The following is a 25,209-nucleotide window of genomic DNA, read 5'->3' as shown; positions in this document are numbered from 1 at the left end:
CCAGCCTGGGGTACAAAGTGAGCTCAAGGCCAGCCTGAACTGCATAGCAAGACCCTGTCTCAAAAAGACAAAAAAAAAAAAAAAAAAACCAACAAAACACAACTGTTTGTAGAACCATAAGCCCCTCCCCCACGGTCAGTCTCCCTGTTGTCATCTCAGCAGTGAAATGTCAGACACCTGAGATCTGGTGGCTGCAGCCTAGGGGTTGAGAGTTTAACAGGAGGTGCCTCAAGAGGACTGGCGCTCTCTGGGGCGTGTACCTCAAGCTGGCAAACTGAGTGGGACTTAGCACCTCAGGATCTCTTGTTCCCATAAAACCAAGTAAGAAGACTCTCAGCCCTTTTGTAGTTTCAGGAAATTCTAGAAAAGGGTATTTTTGCCTAATATTTTGGTGAAGCACCAATCACTGAGAGCATAGTTCTCAAGGTGGTAGATGGTAGGGAACATATTTCAGTGGCTAGGAAATAAGATACAAGGCCAACCCTTTGCAAGTAGGACTTAAGAGTAAAGGAGCAAGGGGCTAGGCCAAAGTGAGGCATGGCCAGTAATCCCAATGTTCTGGGAGGCTGAGGCAGGAGGATCAAAAGTTCAAGGCCAGCCTGGGAGGCTGAGGCAGGAGGATCAAAAAGTGCAAGGCCAGCCTGGGCAGCTTCAGTGAGATCCCATCTCAAAATTTTCTTTAAAAAAATCAGGGGGTGGGGGACTGCCCCAGTACCAAAGAGGGGAAAAAGAGAACCTAAACCAGTATGAAACTGAACTGAAGGCGTACTGAGGTTAGGAGAGAGATACTGGGGGAAACTCTCCCACAAAGCTGAAGTTTCCCTGGCTGTGACAGCCCTTGTTCTGGAGGAGTTTCTCACTTCCTAATTGGAGTTCTAATTAGTGTAGCCTAGGGAAAGGCATATAATAAACCTTTTTTAAAGTGTCTTAAAGTATACTTGCCTCTTCACCATAAGAAGGGTTAGGAGCTGGCAGGTGGACCCCAGGCAGACGGCATGAGGCAGGGAGTGATTCTTGCTGTCTGCCAGATGAGAGGTCACAAACAGTGAAGCCAACAACGGAGAGACATGGCTTCCTTGTGGCGCATAGACCAGTTAGCATCTGCAGTCCACCCAGCTGATTGCTTGTAGATTAGGATTTTGTGGTGGTAGGAAGTCAAAATTGTGGTAGGCCAGCAGCCTGCACTTTTTCTTTTTTTTTTTTTGGTCTTTTTGAGACAAGGTCTTCCTGTGCAGTTCAGGCTGGGCTTGAGCTCACTTTGTAGCTCAGGCTGGTCTCCAACTCACAATGATCCTTCTGCCACAGCCTCCCAAGTGCTGGAATTACACGCGTGTGCTACCACACCCGGCCTAGCCTACAGTTTTATTCATTCAGTGAGTCAACAAGCATTTATTGAGTACCCTGAGAACCTGCAATGCTGTTTAAAATACTGAAGTGATGGTAATGACAAAGCCCCCATCTTCTTCCCTGATTACAGAGGCCGTGGGCTGTGAATAAATCCTTCTTTATATGATTGTGTGTGGTGCTCAGTGCTATGAAATAAAGGCTCAGTATGAGGTAGATAGCAGTGGGAGCTCCTACTGAGGTGTGATGCGAAGAGAAGAAATATTTGTTAAAATAAGTATAATAACTGAGTGTGGAGGGGCACACCTACAGTGCTCTGAGAGGCTGAGGCAGGAGGATCACAAGTTTGAGGCCAGCCAGGGCAACTTAGTAACTTAGTCAGACCCTGTGTCAAATTTAAAAGGAAAAAAAAATTTTGAAGGGCTGGTATCCCAGCGCTTGGGAGGCTGAGGCAGGAGGATTACTGCAAGTTCAAGGCCAGCCTGGACTATGTAGTGAGATCCTGTCTCAAATAAATAAATACTTATATACATACATACATGGGCTGGTCATGTAGCTCATGGTGAAGGTCCTGAGTTCAATCCCCAGTATCTTAAAAAATTAAGAGCATATTGAGGAAACATTTTGAAATGTCATCCTTAGCACCCAGGCTGGAGAAGGGAGACAGCAGGGTTGGTTTCTTTTAAAGGCCAATTTTTGATGACTCTGTTCCAAATGTGCGTCTCTCTCGGGGGAGGGAGGCTGCTGGGGCAGTGTGCGGAACTGTCAGGGTTCCCAGCTGGCTAGATTGGCTGATGTAGCAAAACTGGCTATTGCAGCTAAAGTTGAGCCTGCTAAGATCTGAGGGAAAATGTGTATTCTAATATCGGTGAGTGGGTACGATTATGTCTTCATCCCTGTATGCGCGAGCCCATCCTTTCTCTCCCTTCTTCAGTGAGAAATATTTTCTCAGCTGTAGCCCAGCCTTACAGCGTTGGTGTGCAGGCCTGAGACAGGCTGCTAGTTTTTGCTGTTTCTAAATTTGCATATGTGCTGCCACAATTGTACGTCCCAAATTTGACCTAGTTTTACTAATTTGGTTTTCTTCCAATACCTAATTTCCTTAACCTGGATTTGGATCCTTTTAATTTCCCTAACGTATGCATATGTTTGTATGTGTACTTATTGTTCTGACTTCTACTGGAAGGTGAACCTGCCATTTGGTGCTTAAAATGAGGTAAAAGTTGCCGCTGGACGTGCTGGCACACATCTGTAGTCCCAGCACTCTGGGAGGCTGAGGCAGGAGGATTGCAGGTTTGAGCCCAGCCTGAGCAAATTAGCAAGACCCTGTCTAAAAATAAAACAGGGTGGGGTTGTAGCACAGTACAAAAGCCCTGGATTCGGGGGCCTGTAACATCGTACTGGGACGGGGAGAAGGAAACAAGTCTCTCAAAAGCATCTATCTTCAAAAGGATGCCTTAAATGTCCTTTCTTGTTCCCATTTGCCTGAATGGCCTTATAGATAAACCCACTGTTTAGAAAGAAAATGGATGTTAAAACCTGAGGTCTCGGGCCAAGGATATAGCTCAGGGACACAAGTGCCTGCCTAGCAAGTGCAAGGTCCTGAGTTTGATTCCCAGTATAAAAAAAAAACAAACAACAAACCTGGGTGTCACTGACATTAGGGATAGGCACTAACTTTGACACTAAGTTTTTTCAGCAAAAAATGACAAGGTTCCATGACTTAGCTGTTTGGGTCTTTCTTTAATCTTTTAGGTCTTGATGATATTTACCTCCTTGCCCCCCACCCCAGTACTGGGGGTTGAACCCAGGGAGCTCTGAGCTGTATCCTCAGCTTTTTTTTTTTTAAGTGTTTGTTTGTCTGATTGGTTTTTTTGTTTTTTTGTTTGTTTGTTTATTTGTTTTTTCCTGTTTTTTTGAGACAGTGTCTCCCTATGTGGTTCAGCTAGTCCTGAACTCACTATGTAGCCCACGCTGGCCTTGAACTCCCAGCAATCCTCCTGCTTCACCCTCCCCAGTGCTTGGAATTTTTGTTTTTGTTTTTTGAGACAAAGTCTCCCTGTGTAGTTTAGGCTGGCCATGAACTCATTGTGTATCCTGGACTGTCCTTAAACTCAGTGTGATCCTCGTGCTTCTGTCTCCTGAGTGCTGGGATTATAGCCATGCCCCACCATACTCAGCTCTTTTCTAAATTTTGTTTTGCAACTGAGTCTCACCAGATTACCTAGGCTTGCTTCCAACATATGCGCCTCCTGCCTCAGCCTCCCGAGTAGCTGGGATTCCAGGCGTGCACCAGCACACCCAGCTATGTATTTGTCTCTTCTACTTCTGTCCAACTTTACTGTGAGAACAGGGGTCAGACTCAAGGGGTCAAACTCAAAGAGATTCGTTTGACAGCTGTCCATTTGTCACACATTCCTACATGACATGTGCCTTAATGTCCCTGTCTGGCTCGTTAGTAGTCATGGTTCCTCACTGAAGCAGTTTTATCTCCAGGGAAGGAAAGATGTCGCATGTTACTCAATAATTCAGTACTTTTCCGTCTGTCCGGGTTGGAGAGGCACACATGTACCTTGTCCCTGCTCAGCCCCATCACTCCCTCCCCGCCTCACCTCCTTTCCTTCTCTCTGCTGGGCAGAGGTGGACTAGACAGAGTCTCCCCTCAATTGCCGATTTCAGCTCTTTATCAAAAGAGGCCGTGAGTGCCTCAGAAAGTCCCATACAGAAGTAAGCAGTTGGCAAAACAAGATGAAGAAAGCGTGAAGAGGAAAAATGCAAAAGGATTGAGGTTGAGCCTGAGAGAGAGAAGTGTGCGCTAATGCTGTGGGGTCCTACCCCGCGCTGCACAGTAGGAAGTTGTTTATCATGGCTGCCCACGAAGAACAAAGGAAATGGGGTTGAAGCAGAATTTAGATAAGGAAGAGGTTTCCTCCAAGTGACATTGGCCCCGGGGGGCAGGGTAATAGGAGAGCCTCCTATTGGGGGCTGTTAAAAATGAGCCCAGGAAGACAGCGAAAGTGATCAGCTGTCCCCCCTTAGAGCCCGAGGAGTGGAAGCCCAGGTGCAGAGAAGCTGTGAATTGGAGCACAAACATTTAGAGGTGAGGAACTCCCAAGTTCAAATGTGGCACAAATAAAAGAACTTGGGTGCTGGGTGGAACTGGTTTTTTTCCACTGTTGACCTGGCAGAACCTTCTTATCAGAGCAGCTGAGCAGGTTTGATGTTTTTATGAAGTGAGATAGAAACAAAATATAGGCCAGCTTGAGGGTGATGACCACAGAAAAACAAAAGGTGTGGCCTTTGTGGACACAGTTGTGTGATTAATGGACCCAAGAGGGACAGGCAGGGAGAATCGGGCTTTCACCAGCCCAGATTTTACAGTAACTTCAACTGCTGTTAGGTGCCCAGTGAAAAAGAAACCAAAGTAGGTAAAAAGGAGCATGATGGGTTTAAGGCTGGAGTCCTAGTAACACACTTGCTTTTGAATGGAAAAACTTGCTCTATTCTGGGCAAATAATTTATCTCTGTATTCCCCTAGCACCTCCTGAGTGAAAAGTGACAGAACGGATTTGTTGTGATAGCTGAAGGGCAGTGCCCTCCCTCTAACTTTCTTTGGGGAGTTGTGTTGGGGCCAAGAGGTGCATGTCCAAGGGCTGGGTCTGTTGAATTCCAGGCCAGTGACTCACACTGGCCCGCAGCGTGACCCCGGTGTGTCCCCGTGAAGCGCAACACACCTAGACCCTTTGCTTTCAGCCGCTGGCAGCAGACGGCTGGTTTCTAAATTGCTTGTCTCTGCCAGCAATGGCCTCCCTGTGATTCAGAGACAGTCTGACTCACAGGCCCTGGGCCTAGGCCCTCTTCCTGGGCTGCAGAGTGTTGCCTTGTGAAGACTCTCCCTGCCCCCAGACTGTGGCTCTGGTTCTACATAATCCAGCCTACAGACATCAAGGTCAGAGCAAGGCTTTTTGTACTGCGCTACGGAAACATCCTGTTCCATCAGATTCACTTGGCCCAAGGCACTTAAATCACTCCTTACTTTCTCTGCCTGCCTTTCGCCCTATCATCTCCTCCCTGCACCCCCACCCCGCCTCACCCCCCCTCACCAAAACCCTCCAGTCCGAGCTCAGTCCTCTGTGGTTCCAGCATCCCCTTTTGATTGATGTCTGGGTGAGGCCCCCCTTGGATGATGGAAGCGCACCTCCCTGTTTACACTTCGCCAACAGTTCCTCTTGTCTCTTCCGGAAATGTCAGTGACCTTCTTGTAATAGACTCGGGATCTGTTTTTCTACTGTAAACATAACAGGTTTTGCCATTCCTGTGAGGTTCGCTTCCTTCCCCCGCCACTGCATCCTGGAGCCGTGTTCTTCCGGATCTGTCAGTGTCCACCGAATGACCTCCCTTGCAGAGCGAGCGGGGCCCCGATGTGGGCTTCCCAAGTCCTTGGTCAGAGATGAGGCCCTGTAATTTTCCCATCCCCCAAAGTGCCTACTGTAAGGGCTCTTATTTTGGCAAAGTAAAAATTTTAATAGTAGGAGGTGAAGGACCAAGATCATAGGGACAGTGAGGTAATTCTGACCAGGCTACAGGGAGGCCTGGCACTGAAAAGGGAAGGACCTGGGGTTAAGGTGACAAAGAGCAATGGGAAGAGTATAAAAGCAGGCTGGTCTGGACGTGGTGACGCACACTTGAAATCCCAGCCCTTGGGAGGCTGAGGCAGGGCAATCACTTTGAGTTCAAGGTCAGTCTGGGCTTAAAAAAACAACAAAAAGCAGGCTGGAATTGAAAGGCAAACCAGACTGGGCCATTAGCAGGAAAGGCCTTGGGAGAGAAAACTAGAGTATCTGGGAAGGGTGATGGGAAGAGAGTTCAGGGCCGATGATATTTAAGAGCTGTTGTTTGATGTGTAGAACCAAAGCCTTGCTTTTGGTTTCCCTGCTTTTACCTTTCCACAGGGCATCAGACCTCTCTGATGTTGCTAGTCTTTTTTAAGCGCATCTCAAGACCTTTCACTTAAAAGTCTAGCAGCAGAATTAGTTGAAAATGACCTCCACTGGAGCCTGCCCTGCCTGATCCTTTGTTTGAATGCCTTAATGAGTAATTTATCATCCCAAAGAGTGCCGACTGTCGCAGTTCACTTTGCACTATGTCAGCAGTCGCGTTCATTCCCCCCACTTACGCTGACACGTGCTGCCGTCCCCCAGACCTGGCAGGAGCACCTTTGTTCTGTGTGTGCACCTGTGGGTGTGAATGAGTGTGTGTTCCTGACCTTTATGGTTTTTAGGATTCCTGTTTGGAAAATGTCATCTGTTTGTTCCCCCTTTGTTTTCCTGAGGACATCAGCCAAAATCCTATTGCAAACTCAGTCACCCCTGGGTATCTTTGGGGGGATTGGTTCTGGAACACCTTCCCCAAATCCATGATGGCCAAGTGCTTTATATAAAAATGGTGTGGCGGGGCTGGGGATTTAGCTCAGCGGCAAAACGCCTGCCTGGCAAGCGCAAGGTCGTGAGTTTGGTTCCCGGTACCGGAGAAAAACCAAAAAAAAAAAAAATGGTGTGGCATTTACTACACATGTCCTTCTGGGTTTTTTGTTTTTTCTTTCTTTCTCTCTCTTTTTTTTTTTTTTTTTTGGAGTACTGGAGATTGAAACCAAGGCCTTGACATTGAGCTACATCTCCAGCCCTTTTTATTTTTTGAGACAAGGTCTTGCTAAATTGCCCAGGCTGGGCTTGAACTTGCAATCTTCCTGCCTGCGCATCCCAGAGTGCTAGGATTACAGACATCCACGGCAGCACCAGGCTTCTCCCGCATACTTCAAATGCTCTCCAGACTATTTATAATGTAAATGCTCCCCATGTAAATAGTTGTTCTTAGGGAATAATGACAGGGAAGAAAGTCTGTACATGTTCAGTACAGATGCAGTTTTTCCCCAAATATTTTCACTCCCAGTTGTTCGATTCCATGGCTGCAGAGCTCATAGATATGGAGGGTTGACTACAATGTTAACATCTAGATTTGTACAGTTTTTAAAAAGTCCAAATAAGTCTTATCAGCTGAGACTGTCTTCCCTCCATGTGTCTGTGGTCTCTCTAACTTGTTTATTTATATTTGGTGAGTTTTATTTATTTATTTTTATTTTTTGTCTTTTTGAGACAGGGTCTCGCTATACAGTTCAGGCTGGCTTTGAGCTCACTTTGTAGCCCAGGCTGGCCTCAAACTCGCAACGATCCTCCTGCCTCAGCCTCCTGAGTGCTGGGATTACCATGCCTGGCTGGCCAGTTTTTTGTTTTGTTTTGTTTTGTTTTGTTTTTGGTTTTTCTCCAGTACTGGGAACTGAACTTACGACCTTGCACTTGCCAGGCAGGCGCTTTGCTGCTGAGCTAAATCCCTAGCCCTGGCTGGCCAGTTTTAATAGGAGGGCAGTAGCTCTAGACCAGACTAAACCTTAAGGCGTAAAGAAGGGGAACCCATGCAGCTTAGCCCCAGGTTCCCCTGTTAGGATGGAGACTCCGGAGACCAGTGAGTGAGGTGGGGAAGTCGCCTTTTGTGCTGTTGTCTCCACACAGTTCCTGTGGGCTGGACTCCCAGGGAGGTAACAATACACAGAGCATGCACAAAAGCCTCACAACAGGATCTGTATTCCTGGCCCAGGCCTTCATAGCTCATGGTTGAACTTGACTTCTTCCTGCGTTATTGAAAGATCTACTCATAAAAAAAAGAAAAGCTGGAACATTTCTTTTCTTAAAGATGACTTCCTAGCTGGGCATAATCATGCACTCCTATAATCTCAGCACCCTGAGAGGCTGAGGCAGGAGGGTCATGTATTTCAGGCCAGTCTGGGCAGTTTAGTGATGTTGCAAAATCCTGACTCAATAAAATAGGGGCCTTGTACATGCTGAGCAAGTGTTCCACCACTGAGCTGAGCTACAGCCCAGCCTTGAGCAGGGGTCTCTCTTTCCAGCCCAGCTATGTGCTGTTTTATCCTTTCTCCCTCTCCTGCCACCTGTAAGTTAGACCTGCTGTGCTAACCGTGTCATACTTCTCTTGCTTTCTCCCTCCCCCAGGAGAGGCCTGAACCCGCCTCATCGAGTCAAGTCCATCTCCATGACAACTTTCACGGAACCTGAGGTAGTGTTCCTGCAGTCTCGTGGAAATGAGGTGAGCTGTCCCTCAGGGAGCCGTCAGGAGCCTGCCATTGCCCTGCCTGCCAGCAGAGCTTTGCCTCAGTATCAGAAAAAAAAACCCACAGTTTTCTTTTGGGGTTGAGTTCCTCTCTCTCTCTGTCTCTCTGTCTCTCTGTCAACAGGGTCTCATTATGTAGTTCAGGCTGGCATGGACTCACTGTGTAGCCCAGGGTGGCCTCGAGTTTGAGATGATCCTCCTGCCTCAGCCTCCCAAGTGTACCACACCCAGCCAGCATATGAGATTTCATGTCTTCTGTGTATTTTGAATACTTACATATAGAACCTTAGTTATACAAATGTGGTTTGTCTATACCCCTTTATGAGGAATCAAAAGAAGGAGCAACATCTCTCTAGGGGGCCCCTAGGTACTCAGGGAAATGGTTAGAGGTCTGTGCTGATGCACATTCAGAGGTACCTGGGCCAGCAGCCCGGAAAGGAACTGGGGACAGTTCTGCTGCCTTGAGCCTGGACTACCTGGGTTTTTAAGTCCACGTCATTCACTTGACAGGCAGTTAAAGCCATTCCCTAGCTAAATCTGCTGACCAAAAGTTGGTGACCTTGGTGTGAGCAGTACTTGTAGCTTACAGGTAAATGGGTTACATGCAGGGTAACATCAAGGGCTCTGAAAATTTTCCTTGACCTCATTCCCATCCAGACCTAGTTGTCCAGAATTCTCATGGCTAGAGAATTTTCCTTCTTCAATATGCATAACAGTGTGTAATTACAAATTTAGCTTTATTTGTCTAAGGCACGGAGCTCCCATTAGATTAGAAACTCATCGAGGACAGGAGTCTGATTTGTAGGTACTGTGATCAAAATAGACAGTTAATGTTGAAACTTTTAAAAAATTTATTGCAGTAAAAAACACATTGCCATGAATCTCCCTCAAAATGCCACCTGCTTCTTATCCCATCGTTCTTGCCACTTTCTGAAGCAGTTCTGCAAATCCTCTTTTGTGTTTGCATGCAGTGTGACAAAAAATCCAAAGACTGCTGCTCCCCAGTGCCATCCGGTGGAAAGGCTGCTCATAAAAACGTGACACAGTGTCCGTGTTACCTTATTCACTCCGTCTGGCACTGTGTGACTTCTGGCTCTTCCCCAGAGTGAAAATGAGAAAATGACCGTGGACGGGAAATGTTTTTTAATCGATTTAGGACATCAGGGAAGCCACAACAGCACAACTACAGACACTGACGAGAGAGGACTTCCAGGACTGCTTCGGAAAATGGCAAGAACCGTGGGAGGTGTTTAAAGCGAGGGGGAGTATTTTGAGGGTATAGAAGGGTATTGATGTCTTTTACTGTAATACATTTTTAAAAATTTAAACATTTACCATATTTTTTGATCATACTGAATAGATCCAGATCCTAGCACTGTCCAAGCTCAATAAATCTTTATTGATGGAAACACTGAAAGTGGTTACTGGGGAAAGGTACACCAACATGATGGTTCATATTTCATGCTTTCTGCTCCAGCTCTTCTGTCACCTGGTCCTGTTCTTTCAGGTCTGCAGGAAGATCTGGCTGGGTCTTTTTGATGCTCGGACATCTTTAATACCAGATTCCAGGGATCCCCAGAAGGTGAAGGAGTTTCTCCAGGAAAAATATGAAAAGAAAAGATGGTAAGGAAGAAGGAAGAGATTGCCGTGGAGACGTGTGTCCAAGACATGCTTCCTCTGACAGTCCGGTTTCCAAGTCGTGTGGGCTTGGGTTGAGTCTGTTCCACTTAGATTCAATTAAAATTTCTGTCTTCAAAACAGTCCACATGGAAGGACAATGGGTACTAATGGCAGCTTTAGGGGAGACTAGGTTAGCACGGGGAGATAGGCTGATGAGAGTGTGAGGTAGTTTTTATAGCTCAACTGATCTCACATGTGAGGAGAGATGGCTGAAATCACGTGGGCTATACCTCTATCCACCAAGCCCATCGTTTTATTCATGGTCTGTAGGTTTTCTGTTTTCCTGATAAAGAAAACAGCAGTTCCATTCTCCTTTGCTTTCTCTGTCCAGGTTTTCTCTCCAGTTGTTTGGGCTTTGGGCCTAGGGGTGATTTTCAAGTGGGGAAGACAACACAGAAAGCAAGAAGATTAACATTGGTAAACCATGATTTTGATCAGGAGGCTGAGGCCAGTGGATCGCTGTGAGTTCGAGGCTAGCCTGAACTACCTACCAAGACCCTGTCTCAAAAACAGGCAAACAAATATGTCACTGAATCTTGTCATAATGTCTCCGAAGTAAGACCGCATATACTTCAGTGAGAAGGGTCCTTTTTGTGTGTGATACTGAGGCCTTCTCACTGAGCTACATCCCCAGCTCCCCTTCCCCCTCCCCCTTTTTTTCCCTATTTGTTTATTTTCAGACAAGGTCTTGCTAAATTCCCCAGGCTAGCCATGAACTTGCCACCCTTCTGCCTCGGCCTCCCAGGGTGAAGGGATTCCAAGGGATCTTATCAGCTGTAGAAGGGAATCTTATCAGCAGTAGCAGGACCTGGAGGACAGGACAGCCTGTGAGCTCTGAGAATGCGAGGCCAGCACCTTTTCTGTGCACCCAGGACCGAGGAAGAAACAGCCAGGAAGTGACAAGGGGGACCTTGATAGCGAGCTGGAGAATGGGACTCGGCATGATTGTGTGTGTGGTTACTTGAAGCCCAGGTAGTTTATGATGTCTAAAGAAGAGGGAGAGAGGAAAGGAAAGCAGGGGCAGCCCAGGGCATACTGAACACTGCTACAGAAGAAACGACCATCAGGTGCTCAAGGACGTGCTCAAGAAAGTCCGAACGTTGTTTATTTTTCTGGGCAGGACTGGGGGTTAGACCCAGCCTCATTTATGCTAGGCAAGCATTGTAGCACTGAGCTACGCCCTCAGTCCCTAGAGAGCAGAACTTTCAAAGCTGCTAAATTCCCTTAACCCTAAGGAGGGGATCTGTAAAGAAAACATGAGGAAGGACTTTGACCTCTGTAACCTGTGTTTTCTCAAGCACATAAACTGAGCCTGGTCCAGGGTTTCTGCCCTCTTTACAGCCTGCCTGTCCTTTCTCAAAGGTACGTCCCCCCGGACCAAGTCAAGGGGCCCGCTTATACCAAAGGCAGCACCTCCACCCCTGTCCAGGGCTCCATGCCAGAAGGGAAGCCCCAGAGGACACTTCTGGGGGATCCCATGCCATCCGTCACAGATGCTGCCGCCACCTCTAGCCAGGTAACTCAGACCTGCCCTGCTCGTTGACGTGGGCATCGGGTGAGGTGGGCATGAGACGGGTGCCACTGTCCTAAATCACACAACAGAAGAGGAGCTGTGAGTTAGTCCTCAGCGCTGCTGTTCCCTGTAGCTGGCATCTCTCACCTCTGGACTTTATAACCCTTGGAAGATAGAACCCAACAGGGAGTGGTATGTGAGGAAGTCACCTCCAATCCTGACCATTCTTCGCTCTGAGAAAACGAGGCCCAAGGACACTGTTGGGCACATTCCTGTGTATTTCAGAGTTATTTTGACTAATGTGCTTGCAAATATGCAGTTCTGGGCCCTGCTATATGAGGTGTGATCACAATGTATAGTGAAAGTTTAAAAAATTTTTTAATTATTAAAATAAAAGATACATTGCTATGATTCTGCCTCAGAATACTCTCTCTTGCTTTGAACATACTTATCCCACTGATATTGCCACTTCCTGCAGCAGTTCTGGAAGTCCTCTCTTGCGAGTGTCTTTATGAGTTGTGATCAAAAATATGGTGAATGCTGCTGCTAAGTGCCATCCAATGGAAAGGCGAGCTGTGAAAACACGAGGTGTGTCCTCCTCCACCCTCTTCACCAGATCTGGGACCGTGCAACTTCTGTTTCTTCCCCAAAGTCAAAACGACCATGAGAGGGAACTGTTGAATTGATTCAGGACATCAAGGCAGCCATGACAGCACAAGTAAAGACACTTAGGAAAGAGGACTTGCAGAGCTGCTTCAACACGTGGCACTCAAAAAAACCAAACAAATGGGAAACAAATTAGCAGGAGTAATGGGCTAAGAGTGTTCAAAGGAAAACGAAAGTATTTCGAGGGGGATTCATGGCAATGTGTCTTGTTATAATTTTTAGAAATTTTAGGGCTGGGGATACAGCTGAGCAGCACAGCACCTGCCTGGCAAGTGTGAGGTCATGAGTTCGATTCCCAGTAACAAAAAAAAAATTTTTCTTTAAATATTCACTGTGTTTTTCAATCAGACTCATAGAAGATGAATTCGATTTGAGTTCTGAGAGGAGCTAAGACAACTTCTGCCTGTGTCCCTTTGCCTGTCTGTGGGGCAGCCTGGGGAGCATACAGGGCCCTGGGTCCTCTCTGGGATTCTAAGTGCCACATGCTGTCCTTCTCCCCCAAGTCTGCCGGCCAGTCTCAGGCTCGGACAGCCCAGGCCCGGAGCTCCCAGCCTCCTCTGCACTCCTCCGCCAAGAAAGCCAGCACGGACCTGCTGGCTGACATCGGGGGAGACCCCTTTGCTGCTCCCCAGGTGACACCGTCTTTTGCTGCGTTCCCGGCCTTTGCGGGTAAGCAGGGCCTGCAGTGAGAACCTCTCTATAGTGTATGCGCCTGTAACACAGCACGTTCAGTCGCCCGGGTGCCCAGGTTTTCCGTGGCTCTTGATCTCTTCACTCGAATGAAGCGATGGCTGTTCAGAAGCAGCTTACCTGGGAGGGTTGGGAGGGACCGTGCGGCAGAGACTACGTATGGGATTACATGTGGCCCCCCGTTACAGCGGGGGCTCCCAGCTCCTCCTCTTAGAACTCAGAAAGAGCTTTTAATGGGAAGAGGTGGCTTATCGTGTGTTCCGTTTCCCCTTCCTCTTCTCAGACATCATCAGTAGCCAGCAGAGTGTTAGACAAAGCTGTACAATATCTAATTTCCCTTTTTCTTTTTCTCAAGTCTCTTCCCCCACCCCAAAAAAAGGGTTTTTTTTCTTTCCACAGGATTCTGCCCCACACTAGGCCTTGACAAAAAATATTAATGCCTCCTGGACTAAGGATAGAAGATGCAGGGAGTGAAGTTGGAGACTTCCAGGGCCCCGTCCCCTCATGGGCCCGGCTGTCAGCCTCGGGCCTCGGCGCTGTCTCCCCAGAGGGAACTCTGGAAAGGCAGTGTCCCCTAAGAGTGTCCCCTGTAGAATTAGTAGGTGTTACGTAATTGTGCAGAAAATTTTTCTCTATCCAAGCTTTATATTCCTTCCACCTACAGGCCAGACACCTTCCCATGGGGGCTTTGCCAACTTTGATGCCTTCGGCAGCAATCCCAGCTCTTCTGCCTTCGGAAGCCTCCCTCCCGCAGCCCAAGCCCCCTTCCAGGCCCAGCCGGGGCCCACAGGTAAACTGCCACCCACCGCCTCTCTCCTCCTGTGGCAACAGCTGTCCACCCCCCAGCGTCCCCCTTCACTCACATCACTACTGACCTGATGAAGGAGGTGGCAGAGAGAAGCAGCCCCAGGGAAGGAGGTGTGGCACATGCCTGGCGGGAGCACGGGCGCTCTGGCCCTGTTTTTCACGGAAGGAAATGGCTGCCGTGGCAGCAGGGGCTGAGCAGGGTCTACACGAGATGATTTCTGACAGGGAAGTGTGAAGGACCTGAGTCCTAGACAAATTAAGCATGGCAGGAATTTTTCTCGAAAGTGCTCTGATTGTGTGTGTGATACACTGGCCCCCAAGGCTCAGGCTGGGTCAAGTTCAAGGTCATCTCCAGAAGTCCTCACCGTCCCTCTAAGGGCAGAGGCCTGTGAACGCCAATTGCAGGAGATTCTGAAGGCCTTTTTCAAGCACCTGCTTCCTCCCCGTCAGCCTCCGGACATCAGCGTTCACAGCCTCAGGGCTGCCTCTTCCTTTGGACGTCCTGGACGCCAGGAGGGCAGGGCAGCTGGAGGACTGTAGACCCGAATGTCTGTGAACAAGCCAGTGACACACACTCTCTTTCTCCTTTCCCCTCCCTTCCCCTTCTCCACCCTCACTGCCAGCCAGTCGGATGCTAACAGGAAGTTACAGCTTTGGTAAGTTATTCTTCTCACCCTGCAGCCTACCCGAGCCTCTGACCATACAGTTTTTAATTCTGAAGGGATCGTGTACAGCTTCACCAGGACTTTGTGGGAGAGCATGTACTAAGCATGCGTGAGACCCTGGGTTCAATACTCAGCCCCACCAAACCCAAAGAGTTATCACCACTGAGCTGTTTTATAGATGAGGGAGTTCATCAGGTCACCTTGGCGTGAGGCCCACAAAGAGGCAAAGCTGAGACTTTCCCCTGTGCCACTGAGAACTGTTGGGCTGCTTTTGTTTTGATTTTATGTATTTTTAATGGGCCACTAAGAGACACATTAGTAAAAGTTAATGGGGCTGGGGATTTAGCTCAGCGGCACAGCACCTGCCTTGCAAGCGCAAGGTCGTGAGTTCGATTCCTGGTACCGGAAAAAAAAAAAGTTAAAAGTTAAAACTCACAGGGAAGTTCTCACGGTCATGTACTTAAAGTAACTGACAGTGAACCTTAAGATTCACAAACCAAAACCTATGAGATGCATTGGGCATTTAGTAAATCAGTAGAGTAGACTAGGATAGTTCTCACAAGATTACTAGGTAGAATAGGTAGATAAGAAAGCAAAGCGCTGGGGATATAGCTTAGGGGCACAACCACCTGCCTGCAAGTGCGAGGTCCCAGTACCCAAACAAACAAATAAAAAAACAGGGCTTATCACTTAATAGTTTCTTCTAAGTAATATGGTGAATAAATGCCATCTATTCTCCTTTGCTGGGCGTGTTGTCGCACACCTATAATCCCAGCACTTGGGAAGCTGGGGCAGGAGGATCATTTCGAGTTTGAGGCCAGCCTGGGCTACAAAGTGAGCTCAAGGCCAGCCTGAACTACATAGCGAGACCCTGTCTCAAAAAGACAAAAAATAAAATAAAAAGCAATAAAGATGATTGAGTAGTTCAATAAGTTTGATCTTCTTAAATATAAATACAAATATAAATAGAGCTTTATAATCAGCACACTATATATTAGTTTTTTTTTTTAATAGTACAGAGTATAGAATCCAGAGCCTTACATATACTAAGCATGTGCTGTACTACTGAGTTACATTTCCAGTCCAGAATACATGTTGTGTGATCAAAAAATATGGCGAATGTTTAATTTACTACAGTAAAAGGCACATTGCCATTAATCTATCCAAAATATTTCCTCTTACTTCAAACTCACATATCCCAGCATTCTTGCCACTTCCTGAAGCAGTTCTGGCAGTCCTTTTTCGTGAGTGTCTTCAGTTACGGTGTCATGGCTATCTCAATGCCTAAATCAATTCAAAACATTTACTTTTCAAGGTCATTTAGCTTTGAGGAATATCCCAAAGTTGCAGAGTACCAGATACAGTGAATAAGGTGGATGCAGACACAATGTAATTTTTTTTAACTCAAAGCATGTTTTGTTTGGCATATTTTTAAATAATGAAAGTAAGAGGTAAGGGGCTGGGGATTTAGTTTGGTGGCACAGTGCCTGCCTGGCAAGCACAAGGTCGTGAGTTTGATTCCTAGTACCGGAAAAAAAAACAAACAAAAAAATAAATAAGAGGTAAGTTGGTAAGTTTTGTTTGTTTTTAGTAGTTGTTTAAACTCATGCAAAATTTAGAAATGAAACTTAAAATGTAGCTGGGCGTGGTGGCACACGCCTGTAATCCTAGCACTCAGGAGGCTGAGGCAGGAGGATCGTTTCGAGTTCAAGACCAGCCTGGGCTACAAAGTGAGCTCAAGGCCAGCCTGAACTGCATAGCGGGATCCTGTCTCAAAAAGACAGAAAAAAAAAAACCTTTAAATGTAAACTATAGGGGCTGGGGATTTAGCTCAGCGGCAAAGCGCCTGCCTGGCAAGCGCAAGGTCGTGAGTTCGATTCCTGGTACTGGAAGAAAAACGAAAAACAAAACAAAATAAATAAATAAATGTAAACTATATTTATCCCTATCTTAAAGTTTTAATTCATTCAACATTCATATTTGCCACATGCCGGGTGGTTCACTAGGTACTGAGAATATAAATGTGAAAATGTATAAATCTTGACCCTTAAGGAGATATTTTAGGAGACTGGTCCACACCAGTCCCAGGTGCCTGCCCAGGCCCTCCGTGGGGAACCAGCCCACTCTGGTCTTTCCTCTCCCAACGCCACTTGCAGGGACCTAGTCCTGCTAGTTTGTCACCCTGACCTGGGAGTGAACGAGGATGAAAGACACAGATTTAGCATAGCATGCAGGCAGCCAGGGGGCTCTTGCCTCTAACAGGCGGAGGAGCCCCAAGTATCTAGCTTACCCTGCTTTTATTCTCTCAAACGTGGGTACACGTAATTAAAGTAACACAAGATTCATCTGCCTTCCATTATCCATTAGTACGCGCCCAGGTAAACACCCTGAGCTCAGCTGTATTGACCTTTCCTCGGTGCTTCATAGAGGAGGCCACTTAGGCCTCACATCTCACCTGGTTTCCCACAAGCTATTACTTATTTTCACACTGGAATGTTTTTATTTGGTAGAAATTGCCGTAAGTGTTTGGTCAACATGAGGTGATCATAACCTGAGATAGTGAATGTTTAAATTTAAAATTGTATTGTAATTAAAGACAAATTGCCATCATCTCCCCTTACATTCTCAAGCCACCTTCCTCCAGATGCAGACACACTCATCCCATTGTTCTTGGCAATGTGTCTTTCTTTTCTTTGGTTGGTTTGTTTTTTTGAGACTGGGTCTCACTGTGCAGTTCAGGCTGACCTTAAACTCATTATGTAGCCAAGGCTGGCCTCGAACTCCTGGAGATCCTCCTGCCTTAGCCTCCCAAGTGCTGGGATTACAGGCATGCGCCAGCACACCCCGTTTGGCAGTATGTCTTTTACTGCACTAAATTTAAACATTTAGCTAGGCATGGTGGCACATCCCTTGGGAGGCTGAGGCAGGAGGATTGCTGTAAGTTCAAGGCCACCGTGGGCCACATAGTGAGTTCAAGGCCTGCCTGTAGTACAAAGTGAGACCTTGTCTCAAAAAACCTACATAGGGGCTGGGGATCTAGCTCAGTGGTATAAGTGTCTACCTGGCAAGCACAAGGTCCTGAGTTCAATTCCCAGTGCTACAGGAAAAAAAAAATTCTGAAGTCAAAAAACCTACATAAATAAATACATAAATTTGAACATTACTGTACCTTTTGGTCACCACATTATTTTCAAACGTATAGCCTTACTATAATGTGACCATGAACCATGAAACAAAATCTCTGTAAATTCCGACAGACACTCCACAGGTGTATATGTTAATACCTGTTTCTAAACAAACACTAAACCTATGAAACAGGAAGCAGATACAACACAAAATACAGAAAAAAGGTTAATATCCAAAGGTAGTTGTGAAACTCTTATACATAAGCCAGAAAGAATGGGATAATGGACAAGGAATAAAAGCACATGGTATTCAGAAAAAATATGGAGCCAGGCATGGTGGCACATGCTCGTAATCCCAGCACTCTGGAGGCTGAGGTAGGGGGATTGCCAGGAGTTCGAGGCCAGCCTGGGATTCATAGTGAGTTCAAGTCCAACCTGAACTGCATAGTGAGGCCCTGTGTCAAAAAAAAAAAAGTATCTTCAACCTAGCTAATCAGAAATGCAAATAAGGACAATATTGTATATTAACAAAAAAATCTAAAGACTGATAGTGGCCCATGTTACATGGTGAAATGGACCCTTTTGTACACTGTTGGCAGGAATATAAGTGGACATAGGAATATCCAGTTTACCAAGAGAGTAGCTTTCCTAGGAATGGGAGCACTAGATGAAATAGCCAAGATAAGATTATTTCTTATTTTCATGGTGCTGGGAGCTGAACCCAAAGCGTCATGCATACTAAGCACACGCACCACCGCCGAGCCGCGCCCCAGCCCAGGGTTGTGAAATGCCTTCCTGGCACAGGATTGCACTAAGACCCAGCTCACCAGGCAGACCCAGAGAGAAGACAGTCTGTTTAGGCACTGAACACTTTGTCCAGCGTCTGTTAGTCTCAGAAAGCAAACACTGCAACCAGACCCAGAGGCAGCCAACATCCGGAGGCTCCTGCCATCGCCGAGAGCTTTGACGTAGTTTGTCCACGGAGGAGGAAAGTGTCACACTCTGCAGCTGAGAAAACTGGCTCACATGACCAGAGACTTGGCCAAAAGCAAATGCCACTGAGTGGCAGACCCCGTTCTCACTCGCCTTATCTTCTTTTTCTTTCTTTCTTTTTTTCTTTTTTTGGTGGTACTGAATAGTTGAACCCAGGACCTTCATGCTGAGCTAAATCCTGCTTTTTTTTTTTTTTGAATAGTTGAACCCAGGACCTTCATGCTGAGCTAAATCCTGCTTTTTTTTTTTTTCTCTTTTTGATTTTTTTTTTTTGGTTTTTCTCCGGTACCAGGAACCGAACTCACGACCTTGCGCTTGCCAGGCAGGCGCTTTTGCCGCTGAGCTAAATCCCCAGCCCCTTTTCTCTTTTTGAGACAGGGTCTTGCTATGCAGTTCAGGCTGACCTTGAGCTCACTTTGTAGCCAGGCTGACCTCGAACTCACAATGATCTTCCTGCCTCAGCCTCCCCAGTGCTGGGATTACAGGCATGCACCACCATGCCCGGCCTTAAATCCTGCTTTTTTTGAGACAAGGTCTCACTCAGTTGCCCAGGTTGGGCTTGAACTTGCGATCCTCCTGCCTCAGCCTCCTCACTTACTTTCTTCTCACACCACGATCATGAGTGTTCCATTGAACAAAGGACCATTGAGCGGCTGGGGGGGTGGGGCTCGGGCAGAATGCTTGCCTAGCATGTGCGAGGCGCCGGGTTTGAACCCTGGCATGAATCAAGGTCGTGTACTGGGTAGGAAGTATGGAAGGAGATTTTGAGAGGCAGGAATCGCTTCTGACAAGCCTAGTTTTATTTTTATATCTCTGAGGAGGAGTATAGAGCGGGGAGGTTTCCGAAACTGCAGTTTCCCTGACTGCTCGAAGGCACGCGCACTGAGCCAGCTGCCAGGAGGTGAGGCTGTGCCGTGCTGCCTGTGTGTGTGCATGCGCTCTTGCGTGTGCGTGTAGCTGATCAGAGCAGCCGAGGCCACTTGGGGCAGGGCCAGCTCTGCCCTCTAGTGTCTGCAGGCTGCATATCACAACCAGCGGACCAGCACCTGCAGCAGCCTGGACCGGTGAGGGCCTGCATGGTCCTCACTGGGAGAAGCCCCTAGAGCACAGACATAGAGCGTGAAGAATCTGATTCACCTGAGGAGAGGGAGCCAGTTTTCTCAGAAACACCAGCTTCCCTGAAGTGCGAGGGCCTGGAGACTCCGCCCCGCTGCCTGCGTCCTGCGGTGGGAAGCCTGGCAACCAAAGGAAGCCCAGAGTGGGATGCGTTCACAGAGAAAGCGCAGGCGGTGGGGAGGGGGGTGGTGAAGGAGGGGCGGATGCTCAGTAAGATGAAGCTGGCCTTGACCTGGCAACAGGGAGGCCCCAGGGGCTTTGTCTTCCCTGCTGCCTGGTGAGCTGCTGATGGTATACCCATGTGTAGCCCTGCGGAGGAGGAGCCCCTAAAAAGGATGCCTACAGGCTTTTTTTATTTATTTATTTTTGAGACAGTCTTGCTATGTAGTTTAGGCTGGCCTTGACCTCACAGCGATCCTCCTGCCTCAGCCTCCCGAATGCTGGGATTACAGGCATGTACCACTACACTTGGCTTGTACAGCCTTTAGAAGCGGGGAGTGTGGAGAATCAAATCACAGCTCTAGGTCCTCAAGAAAAACCCAAAATTTTACCAACAAGAAACTGGGCTAGACATGGTGGCACCTGTAATCCCAGCACTTGGGAGGCTGAGGCAGGTGGATTGCCCCAAGTTGAAGCCAACCTGGGCTACATAGTGAGTTCAAGGTCAGCCTGGACTACATAGCGAGATCCTGTCTCTAAAAAGAAAAGCACAACACTACAAATATGTCAGATGCTATGAAGGACAAGAACAGGGTGCTACGAAAGGAAATTCAGGATCAAATTCACCCTGGTGGTCAGGGCAGGCCCCTCTGAAGACAGGCTTCTGTTGAACATGATACAAGCAGGAGCTAGCGGCTAGGGCCTCTTGTTGACGGCTGAAACTAGAGGCTGGAGGTGCAGGTGAGGACCCTGGTCACTGGGCTCTGACCTGAAACAGCCACCATACAGTTCCTTTGAGACCTTCGGTTGCACCTCCGACCCTGGAAATAATTTCTTATAGTGAAATAGTGCCTCCTGTTTGTGTCACACTTTACAGAATATGCTTTCAAATACCTCAGAAGGTCCTTACAGCCACCCTGGGAGAGGGCAGCGTGAAAAACTGGGCTCAGCAGGCTGGGGGTGCAGCCCAGTGGTAGAGCACTCCCCCAGCAAGCGTGAGGCCCTGGTTCCATCTCCCTTACAGCAAAAAGGAGAAGGGGGTGCTCCGGAGAAGGGGATGGTTTTCCAGAGTCACGTCAAGTAGCAGAACCCCTACTAGAATCCAGTTCTGACTCCCATTGGGATATCCCGGTCATAAAGCCTGATCGAGCACCATTGTACTTCGGACACTAGACAGAGTTTGCCTGGCTTCAGTAGGAATGAGTCTTCATCCTCTGCATCCATGATCTCAGTTTACTTTCACAGCAGCTCTGCTTGGTTGACAAGGTCCCACAATACAGATGAGTCTGACACACAGACAAAGAGGGTTTTGTGCAGTGATAGACTCAGGCCCTGAGCTCACACTGCGGTGATACTGCTTAGGATTTCGGAGACTCGCCCCTCCGGCCGTTTTGAGATGCTTGCACGTGAGCCTGGCCCTCTGAGCTTTGGTTATTGGAGGCGAGGAGAGAGGAGACCCTCGAAGCTGCCTGACCCCGGGACCAGGGTGCCCAAGAGGGGGCAGCTCAGGAGTGTGCTGAGGCCTGCAGACTTGTGCACAGTCCCTGGGTGTGTCCTGGGTGTGCTCTGGACTTGCTGTCCTTCCCACCTCCTCTGCTTGCCCGTTCAGGTGACACATCAATAAAAGCCGGTGCTGGCTGGAGGGAGGGACAGACATTTCCATCCGGGAAGTGTAAGCCAAGCTAGACAGGAGGGAGGGTGGCCTGGCTCAAGGAAGAACTGCATTTCCAAGCGGCAGCTTGCAGCCCTGGGGAGCTTGGGGACACCTGAGCTGTCACTTTGCCTGGAACTGGGAGGGGGACAAGCCCTCCCACACGGAGGGGAGCACGAGCTGCCTCAGAGCAACCAGGGGCGCCTCCCTGCCTACACCCCACTCCTCCACCCAGCCCCCCTCTACCTCCTGCCCCTTTCCTCCTGTCTCACCCAGCCCTTCCTGTTTTATCTCCCACGGTGGCCCAGGGAGCAGCCAGGTGACTCCGTTCGGTGCCGCTCCGCTTGCAGCTGCCAGTCAGCCCAGCAGCCTCGCAGATATGGGCAGCCTCTTGGGACCTGGGGTGTCCACTGGAGGCGTCCCTGGCAGGTGGGTCTAGGCATCCCCCAGGGCTGGCCCCGCTTGCCCCACTTCAGCTCCTCCTGTTCGCCTCCCTCTCGGCCCCCCTCCTGCCCTGAGAGCACAATGGCCGTGTGTCCCCTGGCCTGGAGGGTGAGCACCCCAACTTCTCTCCGCATCCCGCAGCATCTTCGGGATGGCCAGCCAGGTCCCCGCGCTCCAGTCTGCAGTGCCTGGCGGCGGCAACACAGGACTTCCCTTTGGAGGTGAGTCCTGCCTGCCCAGGGGCCCGGCAATGGGTTGATGGCAGGAGTGGAGACTGCACAGGGAGGGGAGGGGAGAGGCAGGTCAAGCTGTAGAGGAACACGCAGTCATCACAGGATTAAGCAGGGGGGGAAAGGTAACTCATTCTGTCTTCCTGTTCTGCCCCAAGCAGCCTTCACCAATCCTTTCGCCACCCCTGCGGCCCAGCCCCAGCTGCCTTCCACCAACCCGTTCCAGCCCAATGGCCTGGCTCCAGGTAAGTCACCTACACTGTCCCCTACGCACCCCCTTTTGGACAACACACACACACACACACACATACACACACACACACACACACACACCTGTTTGTCAGGAGCAGCCAGAAGACCCATTGCAGCCCCAGCCACTGTTCACCAGCCTGGACCAGACCTGTTCTCACCCAGGCCCCCACAGCTAAAAGCAAAAGCACCTACGTCACACAGCCAGAATTTTAGGATTAGGAAAAAACTAAGAGCACACCTATTGTAATTCCAGCTGCTAGTGAGCCTGAGGCAGAACGGTAAGTTTAAGCCCCACTTGGGCCACTTAATGAGATTCTGTCTCAAAATAAAAAGGGCTGGCGTACTGGTCAGCTTTCCCTTTGCTGGGACCAGATACCTGACACCCTGAACAGAAGGGAGGAGAGGTTTATTTGACTCACAGTTTCCGAGGGTTCAGTCCATGTTTGGCTGGCTCCAGGGCAAAAATGGCATTGTGGAAGGACCTGACAGCAGAAAACTGCTCAACCCAGGGCAGCCAGGAAGCAGAGAGCGGGAAGAGCCAGAGAGAAAGAGTAACCTTGCAAAGTGATCAGCCCCTTCCAGCCAGGCCCACCTCCTCACAGCACATTCAGCTCTGACTCAGCATGGATGTGTGCACGGATGATGCAGTGCCCCACGATCCAATCACCTTCCAAGTCTCCTCCTATGAACAGGAGAACTTGGGGGATGTTTTAGATCTAAACCATAGCAGCTGGGATGTAGTTCATGGTAGAGCACTTGCCTAAGCTCTGCAAGGCCTGGGTTCCATCTCCTGCACCGCAAAAATCAAACAAAAGCCCAGTTCTGAACGTGGTTTTCATGTGGCTGATAGTGGCAGGGAGTCTCCTGTCTCTGGCCCCTGTCTGTATCCCTAAGCTTCTTGGAGACGATTGTGAAATCACAACCCTGCCCTTGTCACCCTCTGAAGCCTCTGCTTCTGTGTCCTCAAACTCCTGCCCATCGCCCTCTGGCTGTCTGCAGTCCTGAGGCCGAGGAGAGGAGTGGATGGGCTCCTGGAGCTCACTTTCTTTACCCTGAGAGAGACATACTGTGCCCATTTTAGAGACAAGAGAGCTGAGGCTGAGAGTGGTAAAAACACCCTCTTGTATGCAGTTTACTAGGGACAGAGCTACCCAGGTTCTGTGTGGTGCCCTTGTTCACAGCGACTGCTGTGCTTGGTGCCGCGGGCAGGGTGGCTGGCTTGGTAGGTTCAGGAGAAGCTGAAGAATCCCATACTCACCCAGGATCCTCCCACTGGGGGCCTCTTCGGGGGAAGGGGTGTAGGGAAAGCCATTCGCAGCCCTCACGGAAGTTTGCCTCAGCCTCGTGTCACTCCACAGGGTCTGGCTTTGGGATGAGCAGTGCCGGGCCTGGCTTCGCTCAGCCAGTGCCACCCTCTGGGGCCTTTGCCAGCACCTTCCCCTCACCGCTGTTCCCCCCACAGACCTCGCTGACGCCGCAGCAGAATGGTAAGGGTTTCTCTGAGCCCTGCTCCCCTCCACATGGACAGACCATCGGCTCTCAGTGTCACGGGACCACGAGGGCTCGAGTCCCTTATGTAAAATGGCCTGGTATTTACACAGGACCCGGGCATATCTTCCTGTCTTCTTTAAAGCATTTCTAGATGGCTTACATTTAATGCAACAGGAATGCTAGTTAAATCGCTGTTACACTGTAGTGTCGAAGGGTGAATGACGAGGAGTAAAGGTCCACGCACGGTCAATCCAGGCCGGTGGGGAAGAGCTGCTTTGAACCAGAGGTTGGTGGAGTGTGGGGATGCAGGCGCTGTGCCCCAGCCCACCTCTGAGCTAGCTCCATTTCTGGCCAGTAGGGGGAGCAGCACACCTGCCTGTGCCGCCCAGCTGGCTGCTCTACCTTTTCGCCAGAGTTCCGGGGTCTCTCTAGCTGTCTAGGATGTAGCAAGTGCCTATGTCCTGGAGGTGCAGTGGAGCCTTCTCACGGTGGCAGTACGGGCTGGCCACGTCAGCTGACGCACTGCTTTTGCTTCCCAGGTTCTTCCTTTGGGGACTTGGGGCCCACCAGGCTGGTGCAAAGGCCACTCAGCCAGCCGGCTGGGATCTCTACCAATCCCTTCATGGTGAGTGCCCTGTGTGGTGCTGGGGACAGAACCCTTCCAGGAGAGGGTAGCGTGGGGTGGGACAGGCCAAGCCAGGGACAGGTGTCTCAGTCATTGCTTCCCGAGCGCTGTCTTCCCCCTCCACGCCATGGTTCCACGGGCAAAGGGACCCCTAAAATGCATTTTTTCTATTTTCCAGCTGTTCTTCCCTAGTCAAATAACCTCCTGTTCTTTTCCTTCCAGACTGGATCCTCACCAAGCCCGTTTGCCTCCAAACCTCCAACTACAAACCCGTTCTTGTAGCACTGTGTGCAGGGGGATCTCTTCCCCATTTTCTGGGGACCCTCTGCTCCCTAAAGCCCTGGTCACCCCTTCCTTGCCTTAGGCATTTCTGTGGGTCTGAGACCAGAATGGGCCTGGCTGCAGGCAGGGTCCTGAGGACGGCGGAGGTGCTAATGCTTTGCTGGGGGCTTCCGGATGAATCACAGCGCGGGGCAGTGGCCCAGGGGCCTCCTTCCTCCTCGGGCCACCCCTACCAGGGGGCCCAGGAAGGAGGGAAGGTAGGGCTGGCCCAGAGGACCAGTGTGTTTTTCAAAT

At 49.2% G+C, this 25,209-nt stretch overlaps 1 protein-coding gene across 5 annotated transcripts in view; it reads left to right on the top strand.

Moving 5' to 3' along the window:
- Window positions 1-25,003, top strand: part of Agfg2 (ArfGAP with FG repeats 2) — a 27,236-nt gene extending 2,233 nt beyond the window's left edge. Inside the window, exons 2-14 of one of the 5 annotated variants that reach the window (XM_013509478.1) lie at window positions 8,409-8,502; window positions 10,034-10,149; window positions 11,569-11,722; window positions 12,889-13,054; window positions 13,740-13,865; window positions 14,506-14,538; window positions 21,550-21,612; window positions 21,900-22,020; window positions 22,177-22,256; window positions 22,424-22,510; window positions 23,876-24,004; window positions 24,548-24,633; window positions 24,856-25,003. In XM_013509478.1, the coding sequence (XP_013364932.1) occupies window positions 8,409-8,502; window positions 10,034-10,149; window positions 11,569-11,722; window positions 12,889-13,054; window positions 13,740-13,865; window positions 14,506-14,538; window positions 21,550-21,612; window positions 21,900-22,020; window positions 22,177-22,256; window positions 22,424-22,510; window positions 23,876-24,004; window positions 24,548-24,633; window positions 24,856-24,915 (1,315 nt within the window). In that variant the 3' untranslated portion in view covers window positions 24,916-25,003. The remainder of the gene's footprint in view (window positions 1-8,408; window positions 8,503-10,033; window positions 10,150-11,568; window positions 11,723-12,888; window positions 13,055-13,739; window positions 13,866-14,505; window positions 14,539-21,549; window positions 21,613-21,899; window positions 22,021-22,176; window positions 22,257-22,423; window positions 22,511-23,875; window positions 24,005-24,547; window positions 24,634-24,855) is intronic. The other 4 variants (XM_013509479.1, XM_005413722.2, XM_005413723.2 and 1 more) reach the window with 4 other exon arrangements.
- The last annotated feature ends 206 nt before the right edge of the window (window positions 25,004-25,209 follow it).

The sequence above is a fragment of the Chinchilla lanigera genome, unplaced genomic scaffold, assembly GCF_000276665.1.
Source record: "Chinchilla lanigera isolate Chin_1 unplaced genomic scaffold, ChiLan1.0 scaffold00172, whole genome shotgun sequence".
NCBI lineage: Eukaryota > Metazoa > Chordata > Mammalia > Rodentia > Chinchillidae > Chinchilla > Chinchilla lanigera.
Note: the sequence above shows the minus strand (reverse complement) of the source record. Positions and strands in the feature narration are given on the sequence as shown.